Below are 20,672 nucleotides of genomic sequence, written 5' to 3'. Positions count from 1 at the left end.
ACGCCGAAAAGGCGTTTGATATGGCAGAATGGGATTATCTTTTTAAGATTTTGGAAATGTATGGGTTCGGGAGTACATTTATTGGTTGGATTAAGTTACTTTATAGACACCCTGTAGCAGCGGTACACACAAATGGATTAATTTCAGATTATTTCACTCTGAATAGGGGCACTCGGCAGGGCTGCCCTCTTTCCCCATTATTGTTCTGTCTTGCCCTGGAACCATTAGCAGCCGCGATAAGAAAGGAGGATTATTTTCCATGGGTGATTGCGGGAGGTGTGGCGCATAAGCTTCTGCTTTACGCAGATGACATTTTATTATTCGTCTCCGACCCCTCTAGATCTATGCCTTGCCTCCACAGAATTATTAATTCCTTTTCCAAGTTCTCAGAATACAAATTCAACTGGTCTAAATCCAAAGCTTTGGCTTTGACAGTGTACTGTCCAGTAACGGTCTTCCAGCCACGTGCCTTCTAGTGGCCCAAACAGGGCATTAATTATTTGGGAATTTTATTCCCAGGAAATTTGTCTGATTTAGTCAGAGTTAATTTTGATCCCTTAATAAAAAGGTTTTCGAATGATGTGGACAGGTGGGCTTCATTACACTTATCGATGACTGGGAAGGTTAATGTAATTAAAATGAATTGTATTCCAAAATTCAGCTACCTGTTACAATCTCTCCCTATAGATGTCCCCCTCTCTTATTTCAAGCAATTTGATAGCATAGCGAAGTCCTTCATTTGGAATGGTAAGCGTGCTAGGTTAAATTTCAATAAATTACATAGGCCGATTGACAAAGGTGGGTTAGGCCTACCCAAGATTTTGTTTTATTATTATGCATTCAGTCTCAGATATTTGGCTCATTGGTCCCTTCCACCTGAGAGAGCCCCTCCCTGGTTTTGTATTGAAAAGTAAGCTCTTGCCCCTATCTCGCCTGTGCAAAGCCTTTCGATCAAATTAATCAGAGAAGTTAAGTCACACCCTGTTATTTTGCATTTACACTCGATATGGACAAAAGTGTCCAGAGTGTTTAATTTGGATATTTATTTAAACGTAGCCTCGAGCATATGGCAGAACCCTAAACTATGCATTAATAAGTCCCCTTTCTGTTGGTCAGATTGGATTGTGAGGGGGGTTAATACACTCGGTGACCTATATGAGAGTTGAGATTTGAGACCTTTTGAAAATTTGGTTCAAAATTTTGGGATTCCCAGATCTCAATTTTATAAGTATTTACAGCTGCGCCACCTACTCTGCACTGTTTTTGGGAGTGGCACACCCACCCCCCCCCCCCCAGTGTGGCAGATACTCTGGGAGTGGTGATTACTGTTTTGGAAAAGGTCATGAGGCATCAGTGTATTACTGAGTGTGGGCTAGGATTCTTATAAACGTCAAGTCTGCATCTAGAGATGCAAGGGTGCGCCTTATGCAATTTAAGATTCTACATAGATTTTATTGGACCCCTTCTAAATTGTATAGGCTTGGTCTTAAGGACACACCCACCTGCTGGCGATGCCAATCAGAAGATGGAGACACCGCCCATGTTTTTTGGGGGTGTCGTAAGATACAGGAGTTCTGGTTGAGGGTCCAGAATTTTATGGGCGACGTATTGGGTACTTGGATCTCCTTTTGCCCCAGGCTCTGTATTTTGGGTGACGGGGCGGTCATTGATGTAGGAGATAAGTACATGAAGAATTGGATCCTGGCTGGTGTTATGGTGGGCAGACAGGTTATCCTTAGAGGATGGAAGTCAGCTGGAGCCCCCTCGTTTTGTGAGTGGTGCGAGGAGATGGGCAGGGTGGCAGCTTGGGAAGAGTTGTCATATAGAAGGCTAGGCAACATGGATATGTTCATCAGGAGGTGGGGCAACTATTAGGCCTCTTTGGAGGGCTCTCGGGGAGGGGCAGTGGAGGGAGACGTGCTGTTTTAAATGTGTATGTTGTAGCCTTTTTGTTTTTGAACATATATTTTTCAAATGTATTTCTAAATATTTTCTTCTGTTTTGTTGTCTGTTTGTGTGTCTTTGTCAATTGTATTTGACCACTGGGGTATCTGTTTGTGTTTGGTGGTGGGGTGGTTAATGTTCGGGAGGAAGGGTTGTAAATAATATAATGTGATTCCAAATATTCTGTTATTTTTTTATTATTTATATATATATATATATATATATATATATATATATATATATATATATATATATATATGTGTTATATGGAATCAATAAAAACTTTTAATAACAAAAAAAAAAAAAAAGAAGTGGAAAGTTCAGGGATCTCTTGATACCAAGCCAAGGTCAGGCAGACCAAGAAAGATTTCAGCCACAACTGCCAGAAGAATTGTTCGGGATACAAAGAAAAACCCACAGGTAACCTCAGGAGAAATACAGGCTGCTCTGGAAAAAGACGGTGTGGTTGTTTCAAGGAGCACAATATGACGATACTTGAACAAAAATGAGCTGCATGGTCGAGTTGCCAGAAAGAAGCCTTTACTGCACCAATGCCACAAAAAAGCCCAGTTACAATATGCCTGACAACACCTTGACACGCCTCACAGCTTCTGGCACACTGTAATTTGGAGTGACGAGACCAAAATAGAGCTTTATGGACACAACCATAAGCACTATGTTTGGAGAGGGGTCAACAAGGCCTATAGTGAAAAGAATACCATCCCCACTGTGAAGCATGGTGGTGGCTCACTGATGTTTTGGGGGTGTGTGAGCTCTAAAGGCACGGGGAATCTTGTGAAAATTGATGGCAAGATGAATGCAGCATGTTATCAGAAAATACAGGCAGACAATTTGCATTCTTCTACACGAAAGCTGCGCATGGGACGCTCTTGGACTTTCCAGCATGACAATGACCCTAAGCACAAGGCCAAGTTGACCCTCCAGTGGTAACAGCAGAAAAAGGTGAAGGTTCTGGAGTGGCCATCACAGTCTCCTGACCTTAATATCATCGAGCCACTGTGGGGAGATCTCAAACATGCTGTTCATGCAAGACGACCAAAGACTTCGCATGACCTGGAGGCATTTTGCCAAGACGAATGGGCAGCTATACCACCTGCAAGAATTTGGGGCCTCATAGACAACTATTACAAAAGACTGCATGCTGTCATTGATGCTAAAGGGGGGAATACACAGTATTATGAACTAAGGGTATACAGACTTTTGAACAGGGATCATTTCGTTTTTTCTTTGTTGCCATTTTTTGTTTTATGATTGTGCCATTCTGTTATAACCTACAGTTGAATATGAATCCCATAAGAAATAAAAGAAATGTGTTTTGCCTGCTCACTCATGTTTTCTTTAAAAAATGGTACATATATTACAAATTCTCCAAGGGTATGCAAACTTTTGAGCACAACTGTCGAGCGAGATAAAGGGGAGCTGGAGGCACCAGTTTGAGAGAGAGAGAGAGAAAGACGCACGCAGCTGCGTTGCGTATTCTTATGTTTTATGTTGTTTTAAGTTCATTTATATCATTAAACCTTTATATTGACTGTTCAGCCGGTTCCCGCCTCCCCCTTGCCCATCCTTGAACTGTTACAGTGGTGCTGAAACCCGGGAGGGAGGAGGAATGTGCTGTCACAGAGTCCTCGCCGCTGCCATCCGCCAGGGGAGCAGCCACGGCCGTCTGCCTGGGGACGGAGGGGTCGCTGCAAACCGCCGAGAGCCGAAGGAACTGCTGCCAGCCACCAGAGAAGGGGAGGAGTGGTTCCGTCCGCCAGGGGCCGGAGGACTCGCTGGTGTCTGCCAGAGGGCGGAGGAGCGGTTGAGGACCGGGTGACAGAGAGTCTGGGAGCCGGCGAGCAAGTTCTTCTCTCTCTCTCCTCTCTCTCTGTGTGTCTCTGCTCGCCCAGTCCCTCTCCCTACGCCTCCCCTCGTCTCTCCCCCAGGTTCACAGGAGGCGGGTTGGACCACCAGCTGACAGAATGGCCGGAAGGGGGGGGTGGTTAGTCAGACCAGTGGCACCTCGGCCTGAATCGGGCGTGGAAGGAGTGTGATGAGGAGGGCGTGTCCGGGCCGTAATGTTGCACGGCCGGCACTGAATCAGATGATCAGCGGGAGAGCGAGATAAAGGGGAGCCGGAGGCGCCAATTCGAGAGAAAGAGAGATGCAAGTGGTCGCATTGCATGTGTGTCCTTATGTTTATGTTTGTTTTATTTTGAGTTCTGATTAAAATTTACATTGACTGTTCAGCCGGTTCCCACCTCCTCCTTGCCCGTCCTTATACTGTTACAACACACACACACACACACACACACACACACACACACACACAGATATATATATATATATATATATATATATATATATACAAAAGTTTTACATTTTTAACAGGTGAGTAAGCTTTGCTTTAAATTTTAATTTTCTACATGTGTACACCAAGATACATATAGTAAACACACCTGTGTGATGGGTTCATCATGGATAAAAACTGGTTTATGCAACAACAAAAAATAATTTTTTGAAAATATTTTTCTTGTGATTTTGGTGAAATTTGACCTGGAATGGTTTTGTGAGGCTTGCCCATTGTCATGGTATTAAATGTGTTTCTGTGTTTTTGTAAATGTTTTTATGATTGAGGGACATTTTGCTGACTGCACATCTTCAGGTAAGTTGCCCTGCACTTCATATTGACTGTCCTTTGTCTTTCTAATTAAAGTAATTAAAGCTAATTAAAGTGGCATTCCCTGGGCGCAACCACAATCATAGTATGAGCTTAGAAACACAGAATTTTCGGGAACCAACACATTTTCTGACCGTTTTATTTTTTAAGAGTGATTTTCATTACGAAAATATATGTGTTTACATGTAAATCCATATGCATCTGTAAATATCATGTATTGTATTCACCGTATTCAGATTACAAGTGGGAGCATAGAAAGTTTTTGGTGCGAGTTGATGGTGTGAGACTACACCACCCTTTTACTAATTGAAAATGCTTGTGAGGTGTTTTTTCTGTCACTCTAAATGTTAATTTTTTCCAACACCCGCAGAGGTAAATTGGACCTGGCAGATCACATTCATATAGCTATGACACACTGCACTTTTTAATGATACAAGCATTTAATTGTTATACGTGTAATTGTGCTTAATTTTTAGGTTTCAAATGGTACATAATTTGTGTTAAAATGTGTAGTTGACTTGAAATGTTCAAAAGTGACAGCTCGTATTATTACACGTGCAAGTTCATAACATTAAAGCAAATTACAAATGTACTTTTTAAAATTAATTTGTCACCCAAAATTTTTTGTGGCTTAAATTGGATTTAAAATTGTTGTAATCAGAATATACAATAAAACATACACATTCACAAGTATATGTGTGAATGTCTGTGTGTATGCATAAACAGGCCTATAGTTGCACCCCTCCAGGTTTAACGCAAAGAAAATCTGCTCACCTTAACAATAACACGATGGGTGAATAACACGAAAAGATGGCCAGGTGTCATACAGAGATATTTTTAATGATTTTGTGTTGTCTCTTGGAGTTCATGAACACAGCAGAATATCAGTATGTCCACAGCATGAAGGTAGGATCTTGTGGATATATGAATTAAGTACTCTTGTTTCAAAATCTCCCCGCTCATGTTTTGAAGTTGTTATGATATCCCCTGAACACTTTAAAATACTCATGATAGCTTCTGACAACTCTATAACCTGTAAATCCACTTCATAGCTAATTACACTTTGACATCAACACCATAGTTATCTATATAGTGACCACTAGAATGGAAGTTTTTGAGACAACATTTTCAAGATGGCTGTGCACTAGATTCTCTGGTGCATATGGTGTATACATTAGCTCTATGTAACACATACGTTTCTTATACATTTCAAGCAATGACGTAGGACTTAACATAAAGTATATGACTTTTACAGACCTTTTGACATGTGTGTGCATTCGAGTTTCATAAATTTACAGTATGTCTTCCTCATCAGTCACTACTATACCATGTATAGCATGTATACCATTATATTATGGATATAATCCTCCAAATTTTGTTAAAATATCAAATTGTCCCGATCTACACCCCTGGGAATCTACACCGCTCAACAATTTATGGGATTTATACAATCGCGTGGGTCTGTTTTGTGTATCTGCATGTTTTTGAGTGTCTAAAAGTACTGTATGTGTTTCAGTATTATATGTGTGTCCTAAGAGCAGTGGTAAAGTAAGTGAAGCTCTAGTCATAGTGTGCATGTTTTGTTGGCCTCTCCATGCTGTTCACTCGGTCCACAAACACACCACACACTGAGCGAGGGGTGGCTGTGAACAAACATGCATGCATGTGGGAGTGTGTGCGCATGCATGTGAGACTCTTGTGTGCATGTGTGTGATGGTGTGCATATGTCTGTGCATATGTAATGTATACATGTCTGTGTATGTACAGTTACAATTTAGGAAACATCTGTCCCCAGAAGTCATCTAAATCTGACAAAACATTCCTTTGGGGACATTTAAGAATGTCCTCGTTTGTAAAAATTATTCATAAATAAGTTCATGCTTTTTTATTATTCTAAAAATGCAAGAGGTTTAGGGTTAGGGATTGTGTTAAGGTCTTTACTAATTATAATTAGCTTTATACATAAAACAACAGAAATCTATGGTATGTTCTCATTTAACTAGCTAAGAAAATGTATGTGTTTGTGTGTGGGCGCATATTTTTGCATGTCTGGGAGTATGTATACAAGTGAACATGAAGATATTATGAGTCTCGTCAGAGTGTAAGTAAGTGTACAAGAGAGTCTCTAACACACAGGAGGAGAGGAGAAATCCAAACACAGTATACTTACACTGCAATTCCTCACATATCCAAGCTTAGATAGAAAAGAAAACACACAATCAATATCTGTCTCACTGACGGTTGCATGAAGTCTTTATAAAAAATCTCTCTCTTAATGGATTTCTTGTGCACTGATTATGACATCACATGGTGACACACTAGACACTGAAGGTTGAGCTTCTTTACATTTTTCAAAAAATAAATAATAGGATGCTGAGATATAAAAAACATTAAGCAGTCATCAGCATGTCTTTGTTCACCAACTACATTTAAAAGTATACATGAACTGCAAATATATTAACAGATAAAAATTAAAAAATGTATTCTTGTTTCAGTTGATCAGAATAGGAGCCTTATATAAACTCTAGACATAAAGGAAAATAACTGGAACTATCATCAGTGAATCAACTACCTGCTTATCTTTCTCATACCTGTCTCACTTTTGTGTCTCTGTGGACAGATTACTTCTGTATTATGTGCATAAGTTTCAAATCTATAGGAACAAACATAATGTCTTTAATTGTGTCAGAATAAGGAACAGAGTTATTAAAAGGTTTGGGCCAGAGAATTTAGTAACACTGAAAAAGGTAAGTCAGAAAAAAAGTGATGTCAGACGGAGAAAGCCTGATTGGCTGAGAGGACAGGAGATGGCACAGACTGGGCGAATTTTTACCTTGTTGCGTTTGAAGTATGCACGTCGGCAGGCGGCGAAGCATTTCTCACTACAGAAACTCTTCAGCTCTGAGCCCATACTGAGAGAATAACGCTTCACTCCCACTTTCTGACACCACGCACACATTATCTGAACATTAGAGGTGTCCTCCTCTGAAAGAAAGAAAGAAAGAAAGAAAGAGACAGAGAGAGAGAGAGAGAGAGAGAGAGAGAGAGAGAGAGAGAGAGATGGACATGAGATGAAATGCCCCTTAAAATCAATTCCTGTAGGCTAATATTGCCCCTTAATAAAATAATTTTAATTTAAAAAGACATTTTTTCAAATGAATACAGTCTGTTAAATATAAATATAGAAAATTCAGATTTAAGTGGCATGGTGATAACAAGCCAAAGCATTAGTAACATTGTGTACACATACAAAGACATGTACACACATATACAGTAATCCATACAGATCTCCCATTTGATCTCAGTTACAACATGAAACCAACATCTCTATCAAACACATACACACACATCATTGACAAAAGAATGGATGTGGATGTGAGTGTGTAAGCACTTAAATTTGGCAGTAACTCAGTGGCAGATACATAATTTGCTCCTCAGGGGACGTAAATATGCTCTACCTCTCCTTGTCTATACTCTTTATTTTTCCCCTCTCTCTCTCTGTGTACACACACATATAATATGCCCACACATATATAACAATGGCTTTCCATATCTTCATTTCTGTGATATGTGCAAACAGACTGTGAGATTAATGTGTATCATAGGGAATATTATGGCCTGTTGCAGATCCATTGAGTCCACTGAGCCCAGAGAGGTGGACGCAGTACTGCAGAATAGAGTGACATCATAAACCAGATAATCTCCAAGACATTCACTGATATTTACACTTGAGGAGTGTGACATCATAGTGCATAAAGAAGTGTGACATTATAATAAAACTAACATTGTACTGCAAAATGGAGTGTGATATCATAAACCAGACCTTCAACATATTCTTTCATTGATATAATTTATACCTGAGAAGTGTGACATCATAGTGCAGAAAGAAGTTAGGGTAAAGGGAAATAGGGATATAATAATGCTAATTATCTCAAACATCACCATTTGTACTGCACAGATTAGTGTGACATCATCATCTCTAGCACTTAAATTCATATTTACACTCAAAGACTGTGACATTGTAAACCAGATAATCTCCAACAATAATTCATAATTCCACACTTCACTCCATACACACAAAATTTTACTGGTCGAATAAATGTTTCATAAACATTTTACAAGGGCTGTCAATTTAACACTTAACTATAATTAATTACATAACAAATATAGCTGAAAGCCGCAATTACAGGGCCAAGCACACCAATGGCAAACATTTGGACTGAATATAGAATTCTGGTGATGATTTTAAGCATTTTAGGAGAAGTTCGAAAAAGTAGGTTTTCAATTAAATTCAAAATAGCAGGCAGGAAATATGGCCGACCATGGCAAATTTGGTATCAAAACACGTACTCGCCGTGACCCAAGAAAGCCAACGACATAAGTCTCATGACAATAGACCAATCATTTAGCAATGTCACTGCTTACGTCAAACACAGAAGGGGTGACAAAAACCGTGCGCAAACAGTAAACTTTTATTGAATTCCTTTATTGACAAATTATTTCGACAGCTCTCGTAGACGGCTGTGGCTTCAAGCATTCAACAGAGCTGACTGTACTGAGGAGATCATTTCAACTCACGACTTTACAGCAAACATTTATAGCGAACATTATTACATGTTTGTTATTAACTCATATCATTATAATAATTGTTTAGCTAAGAATATGTCTGTATTTATGATTGTTTTGTGTAATACTTTTGTTTAGTCATCTAATCTGTCAAATCTAACACAACAATCTATCGGCTTTCTGCCACCACTTACTGTGTATGCGCTGAAATTTGTAAACAAGGTGATTGGTCTATAGGCCAAACAAATCAAAAGTTATGAGCATTTCTTTGTATCTTTTGTACCACTAGATGGTACTGTCCCCAAACTTTCTGAATAGCTCCAGGACAGGACCCAAATGACACATAGCGCATTTCGTAAAGAAATTTTGCGATGTGTTTTTGTAACAAAGTAATTTAAGACAAAATTCGAATTGGCCGATCCCCAATATGGCCAACATAAAAAAATTGGGTATCATTTGACTCTGTATTACCATGGAAACAAAAGAGACCAGTCTCATGATTTTAGGCCAAACTATTCAGAAGTTATAAGCAAAAATAGCTATTTTCATATTTCCTGACCACTTGGTGACGCTGTGCCGAAACTGTGCAGGTACCCTCAGGTCATGCTTGTGATGACACATACCAGGTTTTGTGTCAATACGCTACAGCGTTGCGAAGATACAGCATCACACCCATTTTGTCGTGTTCGTCGTCAAATTCATTGAGGAGGTATACCAGAACGATTTGGTCTATCATCATGAATTCCAAACTTTTTGTCATGAGTATCTCAAGATATGTGCAAATTTCATGCAAATTGGACATACAGTCTAGGAGGATTTCAAAAAAGTAGATTTTTTGAAAAATAATAACATTAAAACCATGATATGCATTCGACTCACCATGAGCCAAGGTATTAGAGGAAAAATAATCATGATTCTAGGACTTAGGTTCCAAAAGTTATGAGCATAAACATAAGTGCAAATTTGAACAGTTGATGGTGCTAAAGGGTTTGAGTTAGAGACCCCAAATTCGGGTCAGTTACATTTGAGAGTGTGCTCTATCAGTGTACCAAATTTAATAACTTTCATATGTACAGTTCAGTGGGCGGCCATAGACATCAAGAGAGGAAGAATAATAAGAGGAAAACTAAAAGATACAATAGGTGCCTACGCACTTTGGGTGCTTGGCCCCTAATATCTAAAAACATTATGCATTTAAAAATTTATGCAGTGACTGAAGCATGTCCCCAACCTGCCAAACCAATTTTACCAAGAGCTTGTAGAACAGAATAAGTAAGGGGCTGTTCACACAGAGCAGTTCTTAATTTCAAAAAGAGCAATGGGTCTCGAGACTCATCTGAACAGCCCATAAATTTACATATTTACATACTAACACACCAGATTGCAAAAGGATTTATTGACTTCTAAAGCACCTTTTTGTAATGTCTTTTCAATGTTTTACTTATCTACCACAATAATGTCATGTCTTCAAATGATCTTCATTTTCATGAGCAAATATTGATAGGATTTTTTGCGACAAATGATATAAATCATAGTATCACGTAATTAGTTTGATAAAATTTTGCAATCAATTGACAGCCCTAATTTGTATATATTAAAGACAGTTTATAACGCACTTAAAGACCACCGGCAACCTCCCCTCCACCTATGCACAAGGGATTAAGAGAAACCTGTCATCATGCATCACCCCACACATATCAAGACTATACACATCTGTATATTTCTTGGTGTGCATGTGTGTGTGTGTGTCAGTCAATCTGCCTACATCACAGTGCATGCCACAAGATATTAGATCTTTCCCATCATGCTCCACTAACAACCAGAGGCTTGCAGGCATGAATGTTCAGTTTTGGATGCTTGAATTGTGTTGTGTGTGCACACGTATGTGTGTTGGGGAATGGGGGTGGGGTGCACTTTTAGGAGCCACAAAGACATACACATTCATACACACACACACACACACACGGAGCCAACTGATTCAAATATAAGTGACAGCCACAGAGGAAAACTGTTCATTACAGTGATTATAAGACAGCACTGTATTGATATTTCTCAAGCATTCTGGCCAGGCTTTTTTCTACATTCTTCTTTGCATATATTTAACCATTTATAGCCACTTTACAGTGGACTGAGACTGTGCTGATTTTCATACAGAGGCAGTGGCGGATTTAAGCATGGGTGACATGGGCAGTTGCCCAGGGCGGCATCTTGCGGGGGGACGGCAGGAGACCCCCCCCACATCCCCGGTCAACAACTTTGGGGGCGTGTTGACGCGGGTTTCGTCCAAGGCGCCATAAAATGTTCATAATGTCTTGTTAAATGCTTATTTTATTTTATATTGTATAGTGTATATTGTTATTATAGTTTTCGTTTTATTCATTACCTGGCACCTTATTTTAATTCTATTTTTATTGTTATTTGTTACTGTTTTATTATTATTATTTGTCTTGTCATTATCTGTTTTGTGTATTAATGCTTTGGCAATATTGTATGTAAACACAATCATGCTAATACAGTACTTCGAATTGAAAATTGAATAGAAAATTGATATTTTACACTCTCACCCTCCAGCAGCTCATTAATGATCAAACAAATGTGAGTGTGTGGAGAGAAAATGTCTGCCCATTAGATTTAACCTTTCCTCTCACTTCTCTCTCTCTCTCTCTCTCTCTCTGTTTTGTAATAACTTGAGCAAGTTATTTTAAGGAAGAAATGACTTCATAATTACATTAAACATCTATCCATAGGCTGAAATATGAACATAAAACATATTTCATTACTCTGAGCCACTTCTGACCAACCAAATGAAGCTAATCAGTAAGAGGTGAGGAAAGTCCTTAAGGTGTCTAATTTCTGTGCCACTAGAAGAATCAAACATAATTTGAATCTGTTTGAGGAGCCCAACTGGCCGTGACAAGAACATTGGCCCAATTAAAGGGATGAGTTTAGGATGGAACAACCTGTTTGTCCTAACGATGGAAGATGGAGGGAGTGTTTGGAACTTGTTTGAAAACAGCAATTGCTGGCGTTTGTTTTAGCAAAGTGTCAGTATTACAGTTTCTCTGACCTGCGTTTAGGGATTCTGCAAAATCCCTAAATCAGTTTTTCAAAGATCGGTACCTACTTGTCTCACACTGTTTGTCCATCATACACCCATGAGGTGTCAAATCAACTGGCTTGTAGACATGTGTTATGACTTTTATAAGCCATCGAGCCTACAATGTTCGCCCAGCAGGCGTATGATTTTCACCCAGCCGGCGAAAAGCCAAATAAAAAATCTCATTGACTTAACATTGACTGGAAATCTGATGGATCATATCTCTGGATCATAATGCCATTGAGATATGGGGTTGGGCAATTTTGACATGAACTAGCAAGCAGTATTTGAGTATCACCTTGGAGCTGCCTAATAATGCCCTAGCAACCCTCCAGAGCACCCTAGCAACCGAGTACCATAGACTTCCATTGAAATCTTTGGATATCTTTAGATGAGAATTTCTTAGAGATATAGGGGTTGGCTTGCATCACTCGAGCTATCAAGTGACATGTATCCATTAGGAATTACTCTGGAAACGGTCTAGCCATACCCTTGCAACCATTCAGAACACCTAGCAACCGTATAGCAACATCTCTATCTGTGCACCAATACATCATGGAGACATGGGTGTGGGTTCTATTGACTCGGGCTAACAAACAGATTTAAGCTATCACCCTGGCAAATGCCTAGCTACCATCCAAAGCACCCTAGCAACTGTATAGCAACACCCATATCTCTGCATTAGAACATCACAGAAATGTGGGGTGGGCTCCCTTGACTTAGGGCAGACTACTGAGGCCTTTGGTAGGACATAGCGCCATCTAGTGCTCTGCCCGTGCGTCAAGCACTAGGTAGTGTAATCGAGCTTGAAATCATGATCGTGCCTAGATTGCAATGCCAAGATGTACAGTGAAAAAATTATATTTTGGTCTGTTCTCACCCAAAAGCGATTGGATCGCTTCAGAAGACATTGATTAAACTACTGAAGTAGAATGGATTACTTTAATGTTGCCTTTATCTGATTACTGGAGCTTTAAATGTCTGGCCACCATTCACTTGCACTGAAATAACCTACAGAGCTGATATATTCTTTTAAAAATCTTTGTTTGTGTTCAGCAGAGAGTTATACACATCTAGGATGGCATGACAGTGAGTAAATGATAAGAGAATTTTCAGTTTTGGGTGAACTATTCCATAATTATTATTATGAAATGAAAATGACATAATTTCAAACACATATGATTTTCTTTTTTTCTGTGGAACACAAAATTAGTTATTTTGCATAACTTGAACCTTATCTTAATTCACCCTACTTTTATGGTGCATTTTTGTAGCTTGACAGCAAAATAACTTTTTTCTGTTCCACAAAGAAAGAAAGTCATAAGGGCTTGGAACAACGTAAGGGTGAAAGAACTTATAGTAAATGTGCAATGTATTGATATGTGGTATTGTGAAAACAGATTCAAACAACTACATTTTTGTTCTCAGGCCTTCAGAACACTCAAAGAACACTCAATACAGCCATTAAAATACAATCATTCTAATATTAAAAATGGTTAGCATGGCAATAATGTTTGTTTTCCCGGAGTACAGCCTCTCTAAGCCTCACTGCTCCATCCGAGTCCCATCTTTAAGAAAAAGATCTAGCAGGAGTGTGTATGTGTGTGTTTGGGGAACATCCGGTGGTGGAGTAGCACATACCTGTACTTCAAAAGCCCTCTGTCACTATGCGCATGCTCATGAATTATTCAACAGGGCCACAGGCAAAGGGCGGGGATGGGGAAGGGGGGAACTTGGCTTCTGTTGCTGTGGTAATTAGTGAGTCTACACCATCTGTTTCTCACCACATCACTCACATTACACATTCACACACAAATACATGCACACATACACACCAATGCAGCAGTGCCCACTAATTTGAGGATGCACCTCACCATGGTGCCATCCCTTTGGACACCATGAGTTTGGCCAGCTGCCCTAAACATTACACTCTGGGCTGCTAGGACAGGTCTATACCCTGCGATGAGAGCGGACTCTCAAAACATCAGCAAAACTAAAAAATTATAAATTATGCTGTTCTTTACTATTTACTAACTTTCTTTGTATGGAAAAAAGATGCAAAAAAGATACAGTGTGCAAAAGTGGCACAACTGTTTAGTGAATGCATCCCATCGGCTATGATAAAGTCTTGCACAAATAGGCACATAAAGGACAATAAGAGTTTTGTATGCAAACATATAGTGTAAGCCATCACATCATACATATGCTATCAGGAATAAATGCAATGCATGTACAATTGTATGTGTGTGTGTGTGTGTGTGTGTGTGTGTGTGTGTGTGTGTGTGTAAGTGTGTGGGTTGTGAGTCTCAGATAATGTATGTGCCGCTCATGTCTCTTACCTGACGGTGCTTTGATCAGAGGGGGCGGGATTAAGGGCACTATGATTGGCAGGCCTCCATGCTCCTTAGAGGAGGAGGGGTTTGCAGACACCTCAGCTGTCACTCCATTCCATGATGTGGGAGTAGAACCAGAGCTGTTGGCATGCGGAGGAGAACCAGTGCTGTTCTCCAATGTAGATGCTTTTAGCGAAGAGTTCTCTAGATAGGACAGAGGGACAGGGACGAGTCATTCTGAAACATAATCAAAGATTTCTAATGTCTCGCACACCAGTTACAGTGTGAAATCCAAGAGGTTAACAGGATCTATATTTAAAAAAGTTGAAAAATGTCATCTGCATTTTTGACAGTTAACTAATTTAAATGATCACTCAAAATTAGTACATTTTTTAAAATTAATTATTACTGTTAATCACCGACAAATACAAGCATGAAAAAAACAAAAGTTTCCATCAAGTGAAAAAGTGTACCTTTATTGTGTGTGTGTGTGTGTGTGTGTGTGTGTGTGTTTGGGGGGGTATGGGAACATGCTCTGCAGGAAGAATTTTTAAAGACAAGGAGAAACGTGTCGAAATTCATTTTTGTGGTAATCAATATTATGCCACAAATGCTGTCGATTGAGCTTAATTTGTATTGAATCCGAAACATTCCTTTAATGTCTTTGAATCTCTTTGAGACAGATTAAACTGAGAACTACAATTATGCGTAAATGTTATTTATGTTCTGTCTGGCAGGAGTAAAGTTCTGTATCTGTGTCAGATCTCACCTTTCAGGACAGAGATGTGTTGCCGCATTTCTCCATCAGGGTAGTTACGGATGTCAATGTCGTCTGAATCTCGTAACTCCACTTTGTCATATCCATACCAGCCAAGTAACTCATTCATTGTGTTTTCGGCAAAACTCTACAAAAGATAGAGAGAACCATTTAAAATGTAAAATAATTTTTTATTTTGTTTGTATCTTAAAGCAATTGTTGACTTGTAACATTTCAGAGTGTGCTTTTTGTACCACAGGCCAAATCTTTACTTAAACATATTTTGGTATACTAAAGATCTGATTTCATAATGCATTCTTATGCCTACACACACACATACAGAGAGAGAGAGAGAGATAGATAGAGAGAGAGAGAGAGAGAGAGAGAGAGAGAGAGAGAAATATCTGCTTTAGAGGTGTACTGAACTGAGACAGTCAATATAAAAACCTTTTGAGTGGCACATTTTGCAATGTGGATATACAAAACTGTCCACAGGAAATCTTATGTTTGCATCACTATTGAGAACCAAGTCCAAAGGCAATTTAGTCTAAGAAATCCACTAGCTCATTGATAGACAAACTCTGAAAATAGCGGCAAACGTTTCAGCCCTATATCCCTTTAAGAATGCGTTCTAGACATGCTATAGATTGAAAAAAGACATCAAACAAGTATCTTGAACACGTCCCTGCCAGAGAGCAGAAGAGGAAGAAGACTTCTCAGAGAAAATCAGTGATGACCTGAGACGAGAGCAATCCATGCATCTCTAACCTACTAAAAGAAACATGGGCCATCCTAGAGTTTTGATATCCATACAGTCCCAACAACCATGCAACCAGCAACCAAATTGAGCTGATCAAATTTAAAGCATCACTTTAAAACCTTTTTATTTAAGACAGAAAGCAGTTATGCATTCTTTGTCAATGCTTACTTAATAAATAAAAACCTGCTCATATTCTGTAATGACAGCACACTTTTGAATGATAAAACTGCAAAGAAAAACCACTGTAAAAAATAGACAACTGTCTATATTTGTTTGTGATTGTCATATCTACACTACAACAAAATGCCTTTTAAATATGTTTGATCATTCCCAGTAATCCTTAACCTCCACCTTCATAAATTTATCATGGTCTGCCAGTTAATTCTCTGTACAGTTTCTTCTGAATATGTAAAGTCTTATGCTCACAATGCAAGAATCAAAATGCTTTTATTGTTTACTTTCTTTTAATTTTTTTTAGAGAAAGTATAGATCACAGTACCACAAAAATTACACCTGCTGCCCCGTACTACCTAAAATACACCTTTATCTTATCATTTTAATACATTTGATAATTTATTTTATTTAAACATACTCTCTGTATTTCTCTTGTTCTCTGTTATAACTATAATTATCTATAATTATAAATTAAAATGTAATTAATGTAAATAAATAAATTATTATTTATTAATTTACCAGCACTCAAAAATATTTTAGCTTATTTTTAGGATTTACATATTTTCATTTCATAACAAAATTATTAACAAAAAATAAAAACAATTCAACTAAATTAAATTAACAAAAACTTTTTATTTATTTGTTTATTTATTTATTTTTAAAGATTACTCATTTTTTACTCAAATATTACTTATTAAATTGAAATATGTACATCTTAAAATAATATTTTGGGTGTAGCCATGTTAAATTCTGATTAATTTTATTTATTTAAATTTTGTTTATAAATATTATTTATTTATTTATTACGTTTCCCATGTTTTAAAATCCAATTTAGTTTACTGTATAGTTTATGAGTATATCTGACATGGCTGTAGGTTTGTCATGACTCTGATTTATTTTATTGTGCTTTCATTGTAAAATAAAGAGCATCTAAAATGTGTTTTCATGTGAATTTTTCCCCCTTTGCTTCTATTTAAGTATTGTTTATTACTGTCACTTTTTCTCTTTATTTCAGTCAATCTGAGGAGGCTCTCACCATCAAGTAGGGCGAGTTGCCATGGAGATTGCCTGCCTGCCCCGCCTCTGGGAGGGGCCGATTGGCCGGGACCTGATGAGACATGAGTCAACAACTGTCAATCAAACATAGAAATTGTCAGTCAATCGCATTAACTGTCAAGCAGCAAGGTATTGTTCTGTGTAGTGTGAGACAGATACAAAACAAGTTCAATAGTTAATGTCAAGGTGTAGCTATTTATTACATTTACTACAGTAAATAACATAGAACATCCAATAACAAGTCTTTTCTCCAGCATTAAATCTACTATAGTTCTAAATTATTAAATATGCATAGGGCTGTAATTTTAAAAACAGGCTAAAAAGGCCTTCCATTGTTATTAAGACATAACAAATAAATAAATAAATAAATAAAAAGAAATCGTTAATTATACTTGGAATGTTGTACAATGTATTTTAAAAGCACATGTACAGCCCATTCCCCTTCTCCACTCAGCCTGCTTCTCTGCACTTTCCCTGCATGTCCACCAGGTGTCTGTCCTCCCTCTGGTCTGTAAGGTGAAGCGTCTGTTTTAGGATCAAGTTCACAAGGTCAGTCAAAATGCAGTAATCACACCCTGTCCACAGGAAACCTTACTGGACCTTATCAGCGCAGCCCGGATCAATCTAAATCACCTGAGCTCTGTTCTAAAGTGGTTTTGGGGGGAATTTTAGAGGTCTGCTTGTCAAGGAATTCAAGAACAGCAGCAGACCAGCATTTCCCTGGTGTTCTGACTTAACTTACACTGATAACAACGAGTCATAAATACTCATCACAGGGTCAAAGGTGAGGTCACATTAGGTTTGAGTTGATTTCATACCAATAGACATGAAACACTAGGGAAATTATGTTTGTCTAGCTTAAGTGTACATGCACTTTACAAAAAATGTGTATGTTTCGAAAGGAGTTTAAACTGTTCAAACAACTGATTACAAAACTGTTAAAGTCCCCTTGAGCACGCTAAGCAGTAGGCTGATCCAGTCTTGGTGCAACAGGGACGGAGTGCTACAGAAGGTCCTTCTTACCTACTGCCATAAGACTTAACAATGCATCCAGCATGTGCATAGGTGCCAATGACTTTTGGTGGACCAGGACATCTTCCTTAATTGCAAATACAATGCAATACACGTGTGCAATATAAAACATGTACAATAGGTGTTTTTTGTGCACAATGTGTAAAACCTGTAAAATTTTATGTGTCAGGTGTCATTCTTATAATTTTGTCTATATATTGTAACAATCTGATTCCCCCTTTTGTCCCACTTTTCCCTATCATATTTCTTGACTCTTAATATTCCTTTAATACTACTTATAATAATAAATATAAAGGTCGATTTCCTCGCAGTGATTTGGTCATGGTGAAGGCCGGGGAGTTGAGAGAAAGGTTTGATCTGGGTAAAATTAACCATGGTTTTACTATAGTAATATTAAGTGCTGGGCAGATTACTTGTGAATTGTAATCAGGTACTTATTACAAATTAAATGACAAAAAATGCAATCAGTAATGTAATCTCGTAGATTACATTTTTTGGGGTAATCTAATATGATTACTATTGGATTACTTCTTAATCATTTGAGTGGTGCTTATGTCCACAAATTCAAAAAGATTAGCGCAAATATGAAGGAAGTTTTCATATTTTCATGTTTTCAACTGTGATGCTGATAGAGATAGGCCCTCCATCAATGACAGAATCAAATATGTTTGAGTTTAACAGGCATTTCATATTGGAGTTTCTAAAATTATGGACAGGTTCTCGGTGTACGTTAACACAAATGTTGTCAGAGATCAGACCAGTTATATTTGTGAATCAGTGTCACACAAACATCTCAAAGTTATTGCTACACCAAAAGTGCATTCATATACATTTTTGAAGCTGACTACAAAAGCAATTTAAGAAACTAAAAGTAACTTTATGGCGCTAATCCAGTTGAATATGAAATTACGTGTATTTGTGCATTTTGATGCTTTGATGGACAAAACCCTTCGAAAGACATTGCGACACATGGTTATATTACACACAGAGTGATAATTAAATTAATAATTGAACAAAATGTGTTTGAGTTGGTTAGATTTGCCATGTAAAGTTAAAAAACATGCAAACACACCTCCAAATGCTTCTTTAGATTTGACGTAGAATCCTTCGCAGTTGGCAGCTGATATTAACTTTCAGAAGCACAGTGATGTTTTTGCCTGTGTCTCCTTAAAAATTAAATGATCTCTATAGATCGAGTGGTTAAATGTAAAAGATTGAAAAAAGAGTGTTGTTAGGGTGATTAATAAATTATTTACAATTTACTGCCATTGCCTTGTTAATATGTAATCATGTAATCCATAAAAAAGTAACTGTAGTCCAATTATGAGTATTTTAAATCTGATTACGTAATCCATATTACATGTTATTCATTTCTACCCAGCACTGGTAATATTCTTGTAATAACCATGTTTTTTGGTGGAAGCCATAGATTTAATGCAATTGACCATGGTGTTCCTACAGTAATATGGTATTTACTAGATCTATCTATCTATCTATCTATCTATCTATCTATCTATCTATCTATCTATCTATCTAACTATCTGTCTGTCTGTCTGTCTGTCTATCATATTCCTGTGTGCTGGATTCCAACATGTTTTGTGAATCAGATACAGATCTGAACATATTACATGGATTTTGCACAATGGTGTGCATTAAATATTACTCCAAATAAATAACTGCAATCTGAAATTTTCCACACTTCTCTCATTTGAAGGCCGCCCAATAATTACACAAGCTCTGATAAACCAAAAGAATCACTATGAAATATTTCTGTCCTTATAGAGACAAAATCAAATAGGAAATGTTCTAAAAGAATGATTTTACAATGCAGAATGAAATATAGGCAAGAAAAGTTACAAGATACGAAGCAACAAATCTCATTCCCTCTCTGCCTCCTACTCTCTGTTTGCTGTGATTGTGACGGTGGGGGGAATCGGACACCCTGCATGCAGTAACACGAGTAGGTCACTGTACACCATTATAAAATTCCCTCCTCCCTTTGCCAACTTTCCTTCTGACCAACCTCTCTTTCCCCAGCTCTCACTCTCCTCCCAGCCCACACTTTTCCATTTTCTTCTTGCTTTTTTCTCTTGTCCCTCTCTCATACTGAATAATATCACTTTCTTTTTCTCTTCCATACTCTAAATCCCCCCCCCCCCAACTGCTATGCTCTGCTTTCATTTCCATCTACTTTCCTTGATATCCGATCCTGCCTGTATTCTCAGCTTTCAGTTTTTACAGCTTAGGCTTCCTATTGCTGTATACATTCC

The 20,672-nt window shown here is 38.1% G+C and overlaps 1 protein-coding gene across 1 annotated transcript in view; it reads right to left on the bottom strand.

The window, feature by feature from the left end:
• LOC127413979 (sine oculis-binding protein homolog A-like) overlaps positions 1 to 20,672 on the bottom strand; it is a 56,905-nt gene that overhangs the window by 26,488 nt on the left and 9,745 nt on the right. Inside the window, exons 2-6 of the mRNA XM_051651588.1 lie at positions 17,351 to 17,422; positions 15,393 to 15,528; positions 14,630 to 14,827; positions 7,461 to 7,612; positions 6,798 to 6,821 (exon numbers count right to left, since the gene is read on the bottom strand). Coding sequence (XP_051507548.1) covers positions 6,798 to 6,821; positions 7,461 to 7,612; positions 14,630 to 14,827; positions 15,393 to 15,528; positions 17,351 to 17,422 — 582 coding nt within the window. The remainder of the gene's footprint in view (positions 1 to 6,797; positions 6,822 to 7,460; positions 7,613 to 14,629; positions 14,828 to 15,392; positions 15,529 to 17,350; positions 17,423 to 20,672) is intronic.

Source organism: Myxocyprinus asiaticus, chromosome 23 (assembly GCF_019703515.2).
Source record: "Myxocyprinus asiaticus isolate MX2 ecotype Aquarium Trade chromosome 23, UBuf_Myxa_2, whole genome shotgun sequence".
Classification (NCBI taxonomy): Eukaryota; Metazoa; Chordata; class Actinopteri; order Cypriniformes; family Catostomidae; genus Myxocyprinus; species Myxocyprinus asiaticus.
The sequence above is the reverse complement of the archived record's forward strand: the minus strand, read 5'-3'. Positions and strand labels throughout refer to the sequence as shown.